Source organism: Branchiostoma belcheri, unplaced genomic scaffold (genome assembly GCF_001625305.1).
Source record: "Branchiostoma belcheri isolate BF01 breed outbred unplaced genomic scaffold, Haploidv18h27 scaffold1, whole genome shotgun sequence".
Lineage (NCBI taxonomy): Eukaryota > Metazoa > Chordata > Leptocardii > Amphioxiformes > Branchiostomatidae > Branchiostoma > Branchiostoma belcheri.
Genome location: NW_017802379.1, coordinates 2,910,561 through 2,928,775, shown reverse-complemented (window position 1 = coordinate 2,928,775; position 18,215 = coordinate 2,910,561). Strand labels below are relative to the sequence as shown.

Genomic DNA, 18,215 nt, shown 5'->3' with positions numbered 1-18,215 from the left:
GTGGGAATTGGATTAAGAGAATTTACAATGACCATGGAGCACAGATGTTATGCAAAGTAAATGTTACTGTCATCTATGAGTTTAACCCTACATTATTCAGCTTGATATACCACAGTCCTGGCCCAGTAGGAACAGATATCAGTACTCGTATATGGCAAAACATGAGCATAGAATTAATGACTTACATTTAATCTTTAGTTATTTTGGGGAATTGAATTTATTTAATGGCTTTTTTATTGGCAATCTCAAATTTACCCTCATTTTGTTAATGAAGCTATCTGACTTGGATGACTCGGAAGCAATCGCAAAGTAATGAATTTTGAAATTAATGGATGCAAATAATATAATTCCATATCTTTAAAATGACTACAGTGATGAATAATAGTCTCTATACCAGATTATGCATGTGGCTTGAATAGACACTAACTAAACCTGAGAGCAGTGTCCTTAGATGCTCTTGAAATTCATACTCTTTATCTAATCAATTCAATCACCTACCTGATAATAACATTATTAATTCTATCTTTGGGCAAAACATTATCAATCATCAACGATAAAGAATACGAACACCAATTTATTTCTTGTTACTTTTTAACATATTCTACAGCCATTCAAAATTGTCTACCGTATTTTATTATTATGATTATAACTTTCATAACTTTTATAAAATTCATGATAAATGTTACTAATATTTTAATTTACCTTTAAGTTTGCAATCAATGTCTTTTTCAATTCCTTTAGTAAACTGTTGTAGTCTTTTATTTCCGCTGTACAACTCAGACATGAAAATAATGAACTTGTGGGGTGACCCTTAGCCTCAAGCCTTCAAAGGCTGTCTACATCTTTTCAACCGTAAACTCACTGGGTGAAAATGCTACCTTCAAACCTTCCTATTCTGCCAAAATCTACTGAAGTGGTAACATTATTCTGCAGAGTTTCAACTTTGGGGCAACATGCCTGATAGAGTTCAAGAAGCCAACAGGGAAAAAGACACATAAGCCTGCAACTTGGCTCCATTCAAAGATGCAAAGAAGTCTTAACGATATGCTTATCTGCCAGTCTATCTGCCCTTGGGCAACATGGTTTGGAAAAAAACCTTATCAGTATGCCACTGATATGTGAGCAGGCGGTTAGCATAGTTGAGATGACGGAGAAGATAGCGGAAAACGTCCAACCTGATGCAAAAGGGTGAATCATTATACCATAGGGGCACCCAAAGGGGCAGCCACTTGTACCTTAGCCAGGAGGTATTGACACGGCAGCAGATCTTATGTGGTATTCACTTTTACCATCGCTATAGGTATTGCTGTCTGCCCATGACATTCCAGATTAAAACCTAAAAGAATTATTCATTGTAAGGCTTCTCAAAGAAAGGGAAGGAGGATGGGTTCTTTGAAAGGATGATGCTGAAGTCTAAAATCACATGCAATCCCTCTCCAATTCATTATTTAAAAAAGATCTTATAGTTTGTAGCTTATAGTTCGAAAATATTACAGTGAGTGCAAGCCTTGATATTTCAAAAGAAAAAAAACATTAATTGCAGCATACAGGATGAGGTAGAAAATTGTGACATAATATTATTATCAAATCTGCACAATGTTACTTCCCCTCTTGAACAACTATCACTCCTGCCATATTTTCCTCCATGTTAGAAAGCCATTTCACTTGCTTGGAGAGTTCTAGAGGTCAGCCTTAGAAACTGAATGCGTTTCTTAAGTGGTCTAAGTTTTAAGGGCGGACGTTACAAGATTGCGGCTGTCGATGGCGGGCTATTTGAACATATGGCCAGTGGAAATACAGGAACATGAAATAGCCATTAGAATGCCTTATCTTGCACGGACATGGGGACAAGGAAAAAAAAAAAGCTTTCGTTTAGAGCAGTGAGGGCTATTAAGGTCCACTTTCTGGGTGATCTCATTTTGAATCTGGGGAAAGAGGGGAATTCGCTTCATCATTGCGAATTAAAATAACTAAGATATGACAGATATAAAATTGCTGGTAAGCTTGATATCATATTAGCAGGAAATAAGAGGATTGTAATTCAATCAAAAAGAAAAGGATGAATTAAGATCACAAAAAGAGAAAGCCTATTAGAAATAAGACTTTATTGTAAGATGAGGGACAAATGTAATGGAGAACGGTGGTTTTCTTTCTTGCTTTGTAGTGCTTGTTTAATCAAATCCTCACATATCTAAATTTAACTTCAATATGTCTGATATTTCTGGTTAGTAAATTTACACTTGTTCATAACTGTGTTAGATGCTAAAATAGCCTTTTTTCATGTATTATCATAAATTAGCATAGAGTTGATACAGTATGCAGTGACACCCCTATAATCTGTAGCAAGCTTGGCTTTAAGCTAAACAACCCAGAGGTGCACAATGCATTACAGATGAGCCTTGTAAATCTCCAAGCCAGTAATTAATTCTGATAAATGACTTTCGCTGAGAGGGAAACACTATTTGGAAAACTTCCCGGGACTCTGCCACACTTAAGATTACAAGGCGCACCTGACCATTCCTCAGGCATTTAGACGTGTGAGGACAACATTTGTAATTGTCTGTCATGCAGTGGAATCCTAATGGCTCTGTCTACGCAATCCATGCATAATATTAGAGCCTGCCGATACCGTGCAGTCCCCTGGTAGCATTTGTGGATATGGTAGCAATTAAAGTATAATTGGCTTACAGAGAAAGTGAAGAAGTGACTTGGGTTAGCCAGAAAATTCTCTACGATCCAATGTACTACAATTTTATCAACATAACAAGACTTCAACACTAAAGGATTTATGATTATTTTGGGCAGTGCTATCTTCTGCAAAGGTCAGAGAACCTTTAAAAAACAATAACCATATATTACTAACAGATGTTGGCAATCAACTCTAAAAAGAGAGAACATAAAAAAGATAAAAGTACAAGTACATTTGTACATTATCTTAGAATAGATAGCTCATTGGTTGTAATGATAGTAGAGTTCCATCAATATATCTACTGACTGCAAACATTGGTGAATTACTGGTAGATGCTGGCACATTATGATGAACTGTCCTGGCAACAAACCAATTAAAAATTAAGTGGAAACACTGCACCACCAGAGGCATTTTCCCTCAATTTGCAGAGGAATCTGATTAGAGTTGGATGAGAAATGAACATAATAAAATACCCCTGAGGCCTGGAAAATAAACACATTTTATTCCAATTACATATTTATAGCTGTTGCTGCAACACGCAAATCATTCAATGAAATATTATCTTCTGACTCCAGAATCTTCACTTTGCTCAGAATGTACTCCCGCTACCATTAAGTTTTCAAAAAATGATACAAATAAAGGTAAGTAGACCATTAATAGGCACATGGACAACAAGATTACATTATAAAATAAATCTAGATACTGCCAAAAACCATGGAACAAGAGAGAGAAAGAGAGTAAACTATAGTGCCATTTACACAACAGCATAGCTGTCCTTGGTGCTGAACATGGAGCTGCAGTGAGGGTTGGAATTTATTTTGGATCACCTGATCACAGTCACTGTTATGTCTTTTTGTTTCATTCCTCACATTATTAATGGTAAAAGAACTGGTGGCAAAATCAAGACATTGGCAAAGAACAGGCAACCGACCATGTGTGAAAGGAAATGTGCTTTGAGGGAGAGCTTTGTGATGGTCTCCAGCTATATTTTCATTTCCAGGGTGACTGAGCTTAGGAAAATGGCAATCTCTTTCTTCTGCTGCTTACACTTCCTTTCACAGTAAGCATGGCTCCTTCTGTCAAGCATGAAAAACAGATGCAAAATGTAAGCCCGTTGAGGTCTGCCTTGTCTGAGGGGACTCCTTCCATGAGCATTTTGCCCGTGTGCATGAATCTATCACTGCAGCTCACTGCAACTTTGACCATTTGCGAGGGTTCTGAAATGTTGAGTTAATGGCCATATTTTTACTTAAGAGAAAACGGAATCTCTATGCAACTGAAATTTCCACGGGGAAGGAAGTGCCTCTCCGCACCCTTCATTCCCAGGAAATGACTACATTTATCTCCCGCTAACATCAGCTTTAAGTGGAGCAGGCAAGACTGGATGACAAGCCTGGGCTATTTCCAGATACGAGTCCCTCAAAATTTCCTTACTTCCCAAGACTTTGCGCCTTGATATGTTGGGGCTATGATATGTCTCAAGAGGGAAACAGAAAGAGAGGGGGAGAGTGCTTGCAGAACAACCCAGCTCACATATACCACAAGCATCAGCTGTGGCACTTAATTTTGGCAGAATTATGCTCCTTATATTGGGTCTGACGTGGACAGGCGCCCGTATCACTGACAATGTAACATTGGGTCAGATAAAACTGCATTTCTCTTCCACTGGCATTAAGGAATAAAGACACTGCAGAAAGTGATAAATTTCCCAGAAAATGCAATGGAAGGGGTCTGCTCCTTTTGAAATCCATTTACCCATCCTGTTAGAAGCCGCGCTAGCACGGAGGCAGCAGCACCTGCTAGAGGGAACGTCGGGGTCGTAGGTCGCTAATAGAATTGGAGGCTCTGGTGTGACAGCAATTTCTGCCCAAGGGTGAGGCCGCATAATGAAATTAGTACGGAGACTACCACTTAGCTTTGGCAACACCTGCTCACTCCAGAAAGCTTTCATTGGTGTGTATATGTGCTGCAGTCACCATAGTAATGGCGGCTGAAGCACAAATTCTCAAAATCTCAAGTAAGAGGTGGCTGCCATATTTCTTTTGTGTGATCAAAAGCAGTTGATCAAAGAAAACAACACATTTTGTATTCAATGCATGGAAAACATGTAAGCTGAATAAACAACTGTTAAATAGATCAAAGACTTGAATCGTTTAAGATTCATAATCATATTCATGTAATCTGCAGACTGCGCAGACGTATCCAGAATGAAGGGGAATACGCAAGTTAGGTTACACCATGGCGGCACACCACATAATCCCTTTTTGATCTTATCGCCCTAAATGAATAGTTGGGGATATATAGGTGCGAATATTGGGAAATTCCCCTGTGTGTGCAATAACATTGAGTGATGTGTATTGGGTGGGGAGCACCTGCCTGAAACATTGGCACTTCATTTCAGCCATGCGTTCAATTATACTTTGAATTCCAGCGTCCGAAAATCAAAGCATTGCTATAATTCTTCCCTCTTGCTCTTCCGACCAATTGGCCTTTGCTTACAAATCAAGTGACCAATCAGGTAGTGCCCAGCTGGGCCGGGCTTTGAATATGCAAAGCGGGTACCAAGTCCCGAATATTGGAAACAACATGCGTGCAGCTCTTTTTTATCTTTGGAGCTCTTGTTGTGGTGAGTTCTCTTCTTCCTGTTTGCCTAGTTCATCTCTAGTGTGTACAATTCTTAAAGTACAGCCTTACAACCGTGCGATGCTTAATGCTGGTTTATGGTCAGGTAACAATCCACGACACTGGGTGTCTACTGCAATTTAGCTGTCCATATCAATACAAGTCTAGCTTAAATTCTTAATGAGTATCACTTAGAATGGCAGGGCAGTGTTTTGAATGCAACTTCATTATGATAAGAGCATTCAATTTACATGTTGGTGTTTTTGTGATTGGCATTTTACATGTACATGTAGTGTGGCTAATGTGGGACTTCACAGGCAAATGCCATTTCACATATCCTACAGTACAAAATGATGGCCATGATCAATAGCAAGTGGAGAATGCTCACACTATTGGGTCTGTGAATGCTTCCTTCCATAGCTGTAGCAGGACAAGGACAGCATTTTTATGCAGAGAGGCATGGCTCTTAGGAAAATGTTGGCCACGTACAAGCCACCAAAGCTTGTCCCTCAGGGCGTATCGATATCTGCCAGGCCTGGACATTTAACACGTTGAAGTGACAAGCTATTTTTGGCAATTGTAAGATGAGCGTGACTTGAGAAGGATTAACAGCTGCAGCCTTTCAAAGACTAATCCAAGCAGCTGAGTTGTTGAAAGTGGTGGACTATATGGAAGAGGTATTTCCTACTGTAACATAGACATTGTCTGCTCTTTGGAATTTCTATGGGAGGATGATATCCCCCTATACCTACAGGAACTGTGGTATTCTTTTATGCCTTTATGAGGGCAAAAACAGAAATAAATTGAAAGTTGAATTTGCATCAATATGTGCAATTTCCATGGGGAAAGTATTCTCTCATTCTGTCATGATATCACCTCAAGCCAGAGAATCTATTCTAGTAATAATATAATCAAATCAACCTGCAATTAATTCTTACATGATTATTCCAAGGAATTCCCTTGTAATATACAATTTAAGCACAACTAAAGAAACCCTCATACTGTCAAAGATATCACTAATACGATAAAACAAATCATAATCAAATCACCCTGCAGTCAATTCTTAAACATTAGTCTGAGAAAATCTCTGACTTGAATTGACTTTGGCAGGCTAGCATACTTCTGTGGAGTGGCAATTGTACGCAACATTTTCAGAGATCCCAATGGGCCTCTGAGTGGCCAAACGATGGCTAGGCTCCATCATTCTAACAGCTCTTAGGCTGAATCCTCTGAAGGTGCTAGGATTGATGTGAATCCCTCAGGAATGGTTAAAACATCTTTGTAATTTTTCCCGGTAGGGCATCTATCACTACCCAATGGTGTTCAGGGTGATCCTGGCTTGAAAATTATGCATTCTATCCTTTAATCCCCCATTTGGCCATGCTTGCCACTTTTCTGCCCTCCATAATTGCCTACTAATTTATTTAAAAATTCTGGAGCATGTTCTCTAAACATGAAGATTCAATCTTGCGGCCATGATTTCATTTGACCAAAATCCAATTTGGTCTCAATATGCCGGCAGGAATTACGCCCACCATAAAACCGTTGCTTGGGTAGATACCTCCGCATCAATACCTCTATCCACGGAAATGTCTGAGGTGACAAGGGTGGCCAGAACCTATCTTGGGAATATTGAACACAGAGCAAATATTCGAATGCCCCCTGCCCTACCGCCGAGGATGGCTTGGAATCTAAATGCGGTGACCGAGGCCATATATTAACCATACTTGATTGGACCTTTAATTTGAGCAGTGTCAACTGTTGGCAGCACGTCATAATTCACTCCTGTCATAGGCCCTACTTGCGGTGGACTGGGATAGGTCAAAGGTACTACTGAAATATGGTTGTTCCTTTACGTTAAAAACTTGCTTCATCAGCTGTCTGCACTGATACTCATCTGACACAGGTTCCTGACGTTGTTTTTTTTTCCACCCACAGACACACTGAATATGGACCATTGCTGATCCATCTTCCCATTGACTGGACTCTGCAGCAGTTGAGCTCTTTCCCAGAAAATCATTCCGACTCCGTACACCTTCTGCTGGCTCCGCCCTCATGGGACGCTGGCCAGGGCATTTATTTCGGGTTGTGTCAGCAGCAGATGACCTCTTTCGATCGACGAGAAGCCAGCCAACTAATTGACCTTGTCTCTCCGACGCGGCATGGCAGGAGGGATCTGCACTCGCCACGGACAAATTCCACGGAATTCCCTGCCTCAGCGTTGGCACTGCAGTGATGAGGTGGCCACGGCCTGTCGGGCCTCGTTCTTACCGCGTTACGTATCATGGTGTGTGCTGATGCAGAGAGCGCATTTAGAGTCAGGGATGTGAATCAAGGTTACCACTCTCATCGCAATGTGGGGATTACCAGCAGAGAAGCAACAGGCAATGCTCCTTGTCCTATTGCTGTCACTGGCTAGGCCTGGAGCCACAGGGTGTCCGAGCAAATGCAGATGCTACACGGATACAAATGATGGTAATGTGGTAGAGTGCCGGAAAAGGGATCTAACCAGGGTGCCATCTGGTATTGACAACACCACTACTACCCTCTTCTTGGACAGAAATCGAATTGAAGTTATTCCGCCAAATACATTTTCAAGTCTGCCAAACCTCCGGAGGCTGGACCTTCACCAAAACCTGATACGGAATGTTTCTGTTGGAGCACTCAGTGGATTGGGTAAGCTGAGAAACTTGGACCTATCGTTCAATTGCATCGGTGATATCAAGGAGCGAATGCCTCCCAACCTTACAGAGCTATACTTGGATAACAATCCTGGACTGAACATACGAGATATATTCAATGGGCTGTACAAGCTACGGACCCTATCCCTTAATGCATGTCAGCTGAACACGTCAAGCATAAAGGGGGGAGTATTCATGGATTTGGGTGTTCTCTACTACTTACATTTGAGCTATAACAACCTAACTGAACTTCCTATTGGAGCATTCAAGGGGCTTCGCAACCTAGGTATTTTAACCCTTGATAACAACCAGTTGGCATATACTTACAAAAGTAGCTTTGAAGGACTTGAGTCGGACATAACCATCTATCTACAGAACAACAGAATAACGCGGATCCCGGAAAAGTTACCAAAGCGTACCTGTAACCTGCAACTTAGCTCCAACCAAATTACCTCCATTCGGCGTAATGCGTTTCCTGATATGAGTTGCTTGTTCCATCTGAGCTTAACTAACAACAGGATTACGAGTATCAGGCGTGGAGCTTTCCGAAACCTTCAGAATGCGCAATCCTTGACAGTATCACTCAGTGGGAACCTTTTGTCGGACGTTCCTGATAAGGTGTTCCAGTTTAGTGTGCGCACTTTGGACTTGAGCAACAATAAATTCAACTCCATCCCATCCAAAGCACTTCAAAACGCCCCAAACTTGAGAGAACTTATTGTAGATAGAAATCCCATCGAGTACATCCAAAACTATGCTTTCTTACAAATGAACAACCTGCAAACACTTCATCTCAACAATCTCACAAACCTGACGTTTATTGACAGATACGCATTCCTTGGGCTCTCTAACTTGAAGAACTTGTACTTGGAGAATAACAAAAAGCTGATATGTCTGGTCCCCGGAGTTTTCCTCGGTTTGATTAACCTCGAGCTGCTTGATCTACAAAAATGCAGTCTGATCAACCTTCCAAATGGGATTTTCAAAGGACTGGACAAACTAAACTTTCTCTACCTCTCTGGCAACCCCTGGACATGTGATTGCAACTTGCGCTGGTTGAAGCAGATGACGGACAACTCCTCGTATCAGCATTACAATTTGAAGTACGAACTTACCTGTAGGGCTCCCCCCAGGGTTGCCGGACGTGCAATGTACAGTTTGCGTGTGGAGGACTTCTCGTGCCCGGCAACAATCACGTACAACACCCCAAGTCAGAGCGTGTTGGTTGGTCAGAACATGTCGCTTGTATGTAACGCCACTGGGGAGGGCAATATAACCACCAATTGGACGACTCCTGACGGTGCTATTCTGCAGGCAGGATCGTACTTTTCCCGCGTCTTTGTACAGTACGACAACTCATTGGCCATCACCAACGCCAGCTATGGCGATTCGGGAAACTACACGTGCTATGTGGAAAACATATCTGGAAACGACTCTGCCACGATTTTGATCCAGGTGCGTGACACAATAACCACAGTCTCCCCTACCACTACAGCTACACCAAACCCATCAACCACAATATCCACCCCTGTGCCTATGGACCCTAACGCAGGACCTTCCACAACCTTAGATCCAAACTCCCCCTTCTGGCCCTGTACCACCTCCAGATGGAGCTCTCCTCCCCCTCTCCCTGCAAACTTTTCCGCCACTACAGTAAGTCCTTCCCCCTCCCTCAATGCCAGCCCCACAAACAACCCTCCATCTCCGTACTACACCCTCCTTGTAGTTAACATATCCCTTGGGATAGCCATCTTCCTCATCATAGTCATTGCTGCATACTGCTCTTGGAGACGCCGACGGCGCCAGCACCAACAGGCGTGTGCTGTGACACAACCACACGAAAACCACCGAGTGATACTAGCCAACAATTCCAGAACTGCCACGTGTAACCAGCCCTATTCAATCCCAATGACGGACTTCAACGGATCATCCAAGGACTTGTACATGACGATTCCAGTCAACTCCGAACTTGCAAATGGAGGTATACCACAGTCTCATCACACTGTTGTCTAGCATAGGTAAAACATGTAGTAGTAGTTGTTTAAAAAAAAAAGAAGAGAAAGAAGTTGACTATGAAGAAACACTGTGAGGCCTTAAAACTCTCTCGGGTAGACTATGTAAAATAGCTATGTTGGGGTAGGATAGTATAAAGTTATACACTTACCTCTAAACAGATAAATACCCTTATGAAATATCTGATCTTCCTGTTTTATCTTTTCGAGAGTCTTCTCTAAAACAATACCTGAAAGATGTTACTGTCAGAAAACTGTTGCAGCTTTATATGTGCCATCTTTGAAAGTAAGAAAGCCACACAAATCTGAAATCTAATAATGTTAAAACAAACCATTTTTCCTGTTGTATATCAATGAGATGCCATATATTGGGTAATGAAAAATGATGTTGTTGTTTCTGCGAGTGGGTACTTATTGTTTGTGAGGTAAGTGTATGTTTGAGTATATTACTCAGTGCACCTCAGTCCTCCATCCAAAAAAAAATGCTTCTCTTCCACTGTAGGTTAGTTATATACAAGCAAAACTGATAAGCTAAAAACTTGAGAAGGAAAAATATATTGGGAGAGAGAGATGTAAAATTCTTTGTTTTCAAACATGTAGATATCTATACTAGTTATAGTACTCGATTTTTATGACTATCAATGGAGGCCATGTTATAATGAAAGCTCCACTGTTGTTGGTCATGTCAGCTTTTGATGCAAAGGCACTGCTATAGCCAAAATCACACCTTATTCACTCTGCCTTGCTTAGTCCCTGTAACACTAACCCTTAAGCCTTGTTTAAGTCTCTTTTGATACAAAGTACAAAGTTATTCACATCACAATAGATCAGGCAGACAGCAACCCTTGTAACTGCACGAGCATGTATTCTACCTTTTCTCACAGCTATTAGAAGCATGGTTCCTTCAGAAGCTCTTTGAATTTCAATCCTTCAAGTACCATTTCATGCACTTAACTGCCGTGTTGTTGTGCCAGAAATGCACGTTGAAATTCTCCTTGTATCTTATGAATAATTCCGCCAGGGATAAAGATCAACTGGAGGTGACTTAGAAATCTGCTATGGGTAGCAATATTGGTCCTCATCTGCCTCCATTTTGGGGTTGTTCAATATGGCAACGACTAGGGTATTTGGCATAAGCCATTTACTTCCACCTGTGCATAGGAGTAATGAGAGTAAAAAGCTATATATGAAGAATTTGAAAAATTGTTCCTAATAAAAGAGACAGAATCATACATTGACTGCAGGCAGTGATGAGAGCTTTGTCACTACGCATCATCTAGGTTATTGCATATCCTGCATGGTTAGAGCTGTAAGAGGGGCTGATATATTCGCTGGGACGGATACGTTGGGAATGGCGCACAGTTGGGAAATATGGATTTCCTTTATTGCATTCCAGACGAGTGGAGAGTGCCAAATGCCAAATGTATGTTCTGAGACAAGACTGTCTGCTGTCTTCCACCCCAGAAGGTCTGCTGCGGCTCCTACCTGAAATATTAAATCGTAACCACATGGAATCATCAGAGGGGACATTATCTTCATTAGCAGATTTTAAACACATGAGCGGAGAGGGGAAAATAACATTTTTCATCGACAGGATGGAGCTAAAGATAGCATGACAGAAGAAAATTATTGCTGAATAAGGTACATGGGTACTTTTTCATTAGTCGAAAACGAACATTATTTACATAAGGTAATGGAGTTTGCATGGAATGGAGTTATGTGCCATACGTATTTCTGCCCTGATAGTTCCATCTCATATGGTCTAAATGCTGGTAGAACGTGTGATAAATCACTGTCATTTCAGCCTCAATTAAAGCAGCTATCCCTAAGATATTGCTCATGTGGCTCAATCATTTAATATGCAGAGCAAGGAATTAGTCTCTGGATGCTGTGTACTGATGGATGGAAGTTGCCAGAGGCACGCCCTCATTAGTATGCAAAGACAATACTAGGCATAAATATGCTCGACGAACAGCCATTTTCAAGAGCAGCATGAATATGCAGTAAAAGCAATGTATCTCTACTGTTGCTGAAAGTTAGGTTATTCGAATATGACAACAAAGCCAGGTTAATTATTAACATGGAAGATTCACTTCATAAATTTACCATTGATTTTTACATGAAATATCATTTCTATATGGAGAGCTACAGCAAAGCAGCCCCAAACACCCTGTATGCAGGGTGTATGTAGTGAATGTCATGGTTTTCCATTCCCGGACATAAGTAAGAAGTCCCAATCAAATAAACGGACACGACAGATGCATGAGATCTTCAGATACGCTGCCGAGTGATGGACGGAGCTGATTGGGGCCCATTTGGCAGGCCTCCCTGAATGCCAACCAATTTTCCCAATGCACCCTGGACATTGATCAGCCCCATTCCCGCGCCCGTCGGCGCACCTGGTGTCAAAACCTCAAAGGTAGCCGACAGCTCTCCCAATTTCCCCCGCCACGGGTCTCTCCCCAAACAGGAAGTGAGATCTCCAGGCTGATTTCAGCCCCCATATCCTGTTGGATTCTATTTGGGAGAGTTATCGGTCACCACCAGTGGTTGGGAATAGGACCCTGTACACAGAATAGTAAAAGGTTGTAAGACTTTTGTAGAGCCAAGGTAGAACTGAGGATCATGAGAACCTTATTTCTGTCAAGTCGTCAGTAAAATAGCACTCCTGATGTATGCTATATTCAAACCCTTATAAAATTTAATACATTAGGCTAAAAGGGGTCTCTAGAACATTAGCAGATTTTGAGAATAAAGTTGTATTTAAAACTGAATCAAGTTTCACTTTTGACTCTTTCTAAGGTCAAAGCACGCTCAGCCTCTGAGTAAGGAATTCATCAAGGCACACTTGTCTCTGGAAATCTTTATCTTGTGCATACCATCTCAACCTATCAATCGAAATCTGATTTAACCAGTCATTGGATTACGTAAATGCATTTTTGTCGTTCAGAATCAAAATAGTGGAACTGATTGAATCCAGAACTTTCTCCTAAGCATCAATGCACAAATTTGTACTTATCATATACTTATCATACAATCAAGATACAAAATATTTGATCGTAGAATTAGAATTAATGTATGAACACTTTAACCTCCAAGGATGGTGAAAAAACAAGATACCTGCCCAGATGCATTACTGTCACCTTGTTTAGGTCCTGTCTGTTGCTAATTAAATCAGTGGCTCCACACAGATGGCAAAACCACTCAATTACAGTAGCAACTAGAGTTCGTAGGGCTCATGCCTTCGACTGTGTGATATTGTTTAGGTGGGTGTTTTTGTTTGTATATGGTAGTATTTTTGTGTAGATGTTTATTGTTGTTATTGATGATATTTATAAGTTAGTACAGTGATAAATAGCACCCGGGACTGCAGGACTGAAACATGAATAGGACCGGGACTGCAGGACTTAACGGTATGCCTAAATACCTCAACCGTTACCTCAAACGGCCTCAACCGACCGCGTAATGGGTTAATATGCAGTATGGTAGGGACTGGAACTTCAGGACTGAGGTTACAATTGGGCCTGCAGGACATAATTGAAAGAATTGATAAATTCTTCACGAAGTTACATATGAAGTTGACAATTAAGCCCTCAGTCTGTTCTCATATGGAAATTAATGTAGTGCTGAGGGCCTGTTTTACTTGCTGACTATGTAACTTTTCCACCACTTCAACTTGCTTTTGTGTAATTGGAAACCGAATACTTGCCCCGTATTTTATGTGTCATCTTAATGAATGCCTTGCACAATATAGTACCATGATATGGATGTTATATTATTCACAGACATGTGTGCATTACCACCCCACCCACCCCCGATGTTATATTGAACGGTGCCCATGTGATAGACAGTCAGTGTACCAGATGTGTCACGTGGATCTGCCCTTTGCCCTTAAAAACAACCCATAGTTTCTTTAAGAGATCTGATGAAAGAGTCAGGCTAAAAGGCTGGTGGTTTGTGAAACAAAGAGGTAATGTTTTAGTGAGTCAGGGGCCAAAAACCTTGAAGTTCTTATTCTAAAGCAACTAATGTAATCATTGGTGAATTCACTGACAAGCATATAGAAATCACACAGAATGTGGTGGTAATGGTTAAACATCCAAGTAATAAGATATGCAAAATAACAGTTACTTATAACCAACTGGATATGATTTTAAAAGCGCCCAAGAAAGTGTCATAACTAGCATCTATTTTGATATACAGTACTAACTTGTCAGGCCTGTTGCCTGAACAAATATATTAAGACTCTTGTTATAAGGACACTTCACGGGTGCTGTTGTTTCAACAAACTCTACACGCTGCCAGTGTTGTTTTTACCTGAATCTAGTTCACACTATCTATACCTACTACATAGAATGAACAGAGACCTTCCTATCTAGTTTTGTGCTAAAAACAAACCAGACGACAAATACTTCTTTAAAGTGGCTCAACTATCGTACAACTTTTAAAACCAAACGCATAACTAGTCATGTTAAACTTACCATATAGTAAAAACCGTGCACTTCGAATGCTGTCTCATGGTCCACTAATTACAAAAAGTTTAACAGGCACTTGTTATGTTCTTTCAAACACTTTTCATTATACATATTTGTAATATACATTACTACCTTGCTTTTTCCAGGGTAGCTTCGCTTCTTAAAAGAACACTTCAGGATTACTATTATTTCAACAAACAACTCTAAACCCTTGCTGTCATTTTGTTACCATAACCTACTTAACCCTGACTACACTGTCCTATATACAAGGACAAAACCTTTGCCTATACTTATAAAGGGAATACAAATTGTTCTATTATATCAACACACAGACTACGCATGACATATAGATTTCTCTATTAATTACTCACAATTTACATAATGAAAATTTTTTCCTCTTGATTACATATGCCACCATTTTAATTGTTTAATCACAGAACCCAGCAAATATATAGACTTCTGTCTTTAATTATGTAACTGAATCGTCATTAGCAAAATATTCTGCAAATTAGGTCAAGCATCACTTAAGCTACCGAGATACCAAAAATAACAACAATCCGTCAACCGGTTCTTGAGCTATCCTACTTCAAACATTTTCAAACAAATGCCTCTGTATTTCCCAAACAAGCTGCTACGGGGCCCAAACTTACGGCACTTCTTTCTGAGCACAAGAGCTACCTACCATCTAAAAATCATGACCCTAGCACGTTCATATCGCGAGATTTAAAAACCAGAAGTTTCGCTGCAGTACTTTCTAATTCAATGACGTGGGACCCCCACGAAGCCCATATCCGAACTTGACCTTGGTATTGTCAATGGTAACTTGCCACTAAAAACATGAACATCCATCTAAAGATTCTCGAGTTATCTTGATGACAAGAAAAAACACAAAAAACAAAGGTCAACTGCAGTGACATAGAAACCCCCACGGGGCCCATCTTTGAACTTGACCTCGGCATTTTCAACGGTAACTTGCCCACTAAAAATAATGAACATCCATTTAAGGATTCTCGAGATATCTTGATGACAAGGAAAAAACACCAAAAACCAAGGTCAACTACAGTGACTTAGGAACCCCCCACGAATCCCATTTTTTGCCTGGACAATGGCCACCCCTAAATCAACCTGCCTGCCAAAAATCGTGAACCTCGGACCTTGCCTTCAAGAGTTATCGTGCCTAATCTGCCAAACAGTGCAAACCCGATTTCATAACCTTCTCCGAAGGCATAGCCTTCAGTCGAAGGCAATTACTGTTCACTAATGACAACATCATAGGTAGGATATGCACACAGTTACTGGGTTTCATGGTATCAGTGTGCAAAAAGCTGAGTTGGCATAAAAAAGATGCCCAACCATCTAAAATAAAGATAAACGGATGACAAAAATTGTTATGGAAGTATTTCTCTTAAACCAGTTGTCCATTTGGGTATTTTTTTAATTTGCAGCATTTTCTTACTAAAATGGGACCATCATCTGAAGTCCACGGCTATGTTGTTTTTTGTTGGAAAACAGGTCAAATTCAAAGTATACGCAGCTGCCACACATAAAATCAAGATGGTGTGGCCCCAGCATCCATTTTAGATAAGTCTTGAAGGAACATGAATAAGTCGTTTGATTTCAGTGACGTCGAAAATGTAATCCCTGAAATGTAACAACCGTCTGTCTCTCCAACCAAGAGGTAATTAGTGGGCGGGAAATGGGTTTTCTGACCTTGAGAATCAACGATGTATTCCTAATGAGCCGCAACTTTGATCCATTTGAATTTCTATGTCTTTACCTAATGGATCTTGGGGGATATCATATGCACAGCAAATAGAGGGATATAAAACTGATGGCTGAGCACTTCAACCGCTGTTAAAGGAGTCTGCATGGCTCCATTCTTTGGCTTGTTGAGACCCGTCTGAGGTAAATCTACTGGGGAGGGTGGCGCCTCTGTTGACAGGCCATGGGAAATGGGGGAAAAGGAAAAATAGTCATCAGTACGCAATTAGACATCTTCTAGTTGTGGGTGTGTTCCTAGAGTGTCTCCTCTCTCCACTCCCTTTTGTCGATTTTCCCAAAATGGCTCTAAGAGATTATTGATTGGGACATAGAAGCTTTCAAAGATTGAAGCGGCACTGTACTCAGTCAAAAGAACAAAAATAGGTGCAACACACATTCATCAAACTGTACATTACAATTACATGCACAATTCTTTTACCTTCTATTCAAGGTTAACACATTGTTATCTAATATACAAAAGGCACTAACAGTTCCAAAAGGTCATACATGAAATATGAGAGACTGAATTCTGTGTTACGGAGGTTCAATAACACATTAATAGTTATCAATCCAGGACCTCTCGTACTTTACATGTCAAAGGATTGAATATTTGAACTAAAATTATACTCCCAAGGTCAGCAATCAAAATATACTTTAACACTAACACAGACATCTACATAGAGGATTTTATACAGCACAGCAATGATTTGCAATATTATTCTTTTAACATAGAAAAAGGAGAGCTGTGTTCCTAATCTGACAAAGACAAAAAAAATTACAAATAAATAAAACAGTTCCTGTGGAACAAAAGCAAATTTAATCTACATTCAGTTCTATTCTCATTGTGAGATATATTACACTGTTCTATCTGGAAAGGGAGTATCAACCATGCTATGTGTTCAAGCATAACAGAAGCTTGTATAATTGCTGGTGTAAATCTGAAGAAGTCAGATTTCACTGGCAAAACCTAACATTCTGTCACCCATCCAGGCGTAACAATTGGTGAAGTCAGCGACCTCTCTGCGGTTAATATTGGGCAACAAGATGTACTGGCTTCATTTCTGGTACCACATTGCTGCAGGGTATGCAAGCCAAAAGCACTGGGGTGGAAAAGTTAGGTGTAATTGCATTGTGGCCATAGTACTGATAGGAAAGGAGGGTTAGCCAGATACTTCAGACAGATAACTGCTTCAATTTTACCACAAGAATTCTGCAATCCCTGTAGTGTAAGTTTCATTCCTAGTAACACAAGTTGTGGTTAACTTGCTATTGTAATCATTTTATTTCATCCTTTCTTTTGTAACTGGCTGTAGAGTACACATGTTGGTATCTTTCCTTGGTGCTGAACCGTGAGATGTTGTTGCTTTATTCTTTCCTTCACATTGGCTGGCATAAGTAATGACATTCTACAAAGCTACAAGCCACGAAAGCATTATGACTCTTTCCTTGGTGCTGATTTCTGTGCTGTTTATGTATGAGAGCTTTTCTTTTGTATAAATTCAATTCATGACCATACGATTCTGTAAAATACAGCATATATACTGTAGGTATTTGCAGTAATTTCTGTTTTATCATCTTTTGTTCTTTCTCAATTCCTAATGATTATGGATCAAATATTCCTTTGCACGTTAAGACATTTTATGTTTTGATGGACACTTTGTATCCTGCATTAATATAGTCTATTGATGTTGGTTTGCAATAAATGGATCTAAGCCACATTGCATTGACTCAGTGGTTCTAAGGCATTTCAGCCTGAAAAGGGTAAAGTTGAGAAAGGAACACGAGTTAGAGGAATGCATTTGACATTTCTGTTGCCCAACCCCCACCAGTTTGGGTCAGTCAGTTGTGGAAGGTTTTTATAGAGATGTCATTTCAATGCAATCTTAATGTCATAACACTGATAACAAGAAGAATGCAACCTTTTCTTTGTCATTAAGGCCATATATATCTTGTTAAACAGCAAAGAAAAAGATAT

General features: G+C 40.3%; 2 protein-coding genes across 4 annotated transcripts in view; one reads left to right on the top strand and one right to left on the bottom strand.

The window, feature by feature from the left end:
• Window positions 1-12,609, top strand: part of LOC109464705 (leucine-rich repeat-containing protein 4C-like) — a 71,655-nt gene extending 59,046 nt beyond the window's left edge. For all 3 annotated transcript variants that reach the window (XM_019761778.1, XM_019761786.1, XM_019761770.1), the window contains exons 2-3: window positions 7,250-9,973; window positions 11,401-12,609. In XM_019761778.1, the coding sequence (XP_019617337.1) occupies window positions 7,666-9,973; window positions 11,401-11,438 (2,346 nt within the window). In that variant the 5' untranslated portion in view covers window positions 7,250-7,665 and the 3' untranslated portion in view covers window positions 11,439-12,609. The remainder of the gene's footprint in view (window positions 1-7,249; window positions 9,974-11,400) is intronic.
• LOC109464726 (serine/threonine-protein kinase Chk2-like) overlaps window positions 1-18,215 on the bottom strand; it is a 145,298-nt gene that overhangs the window by 86,948 nt on the left and 40,135 nt on the right. The gene's annotated exons all lie outside the window — the stretch shown is intronic.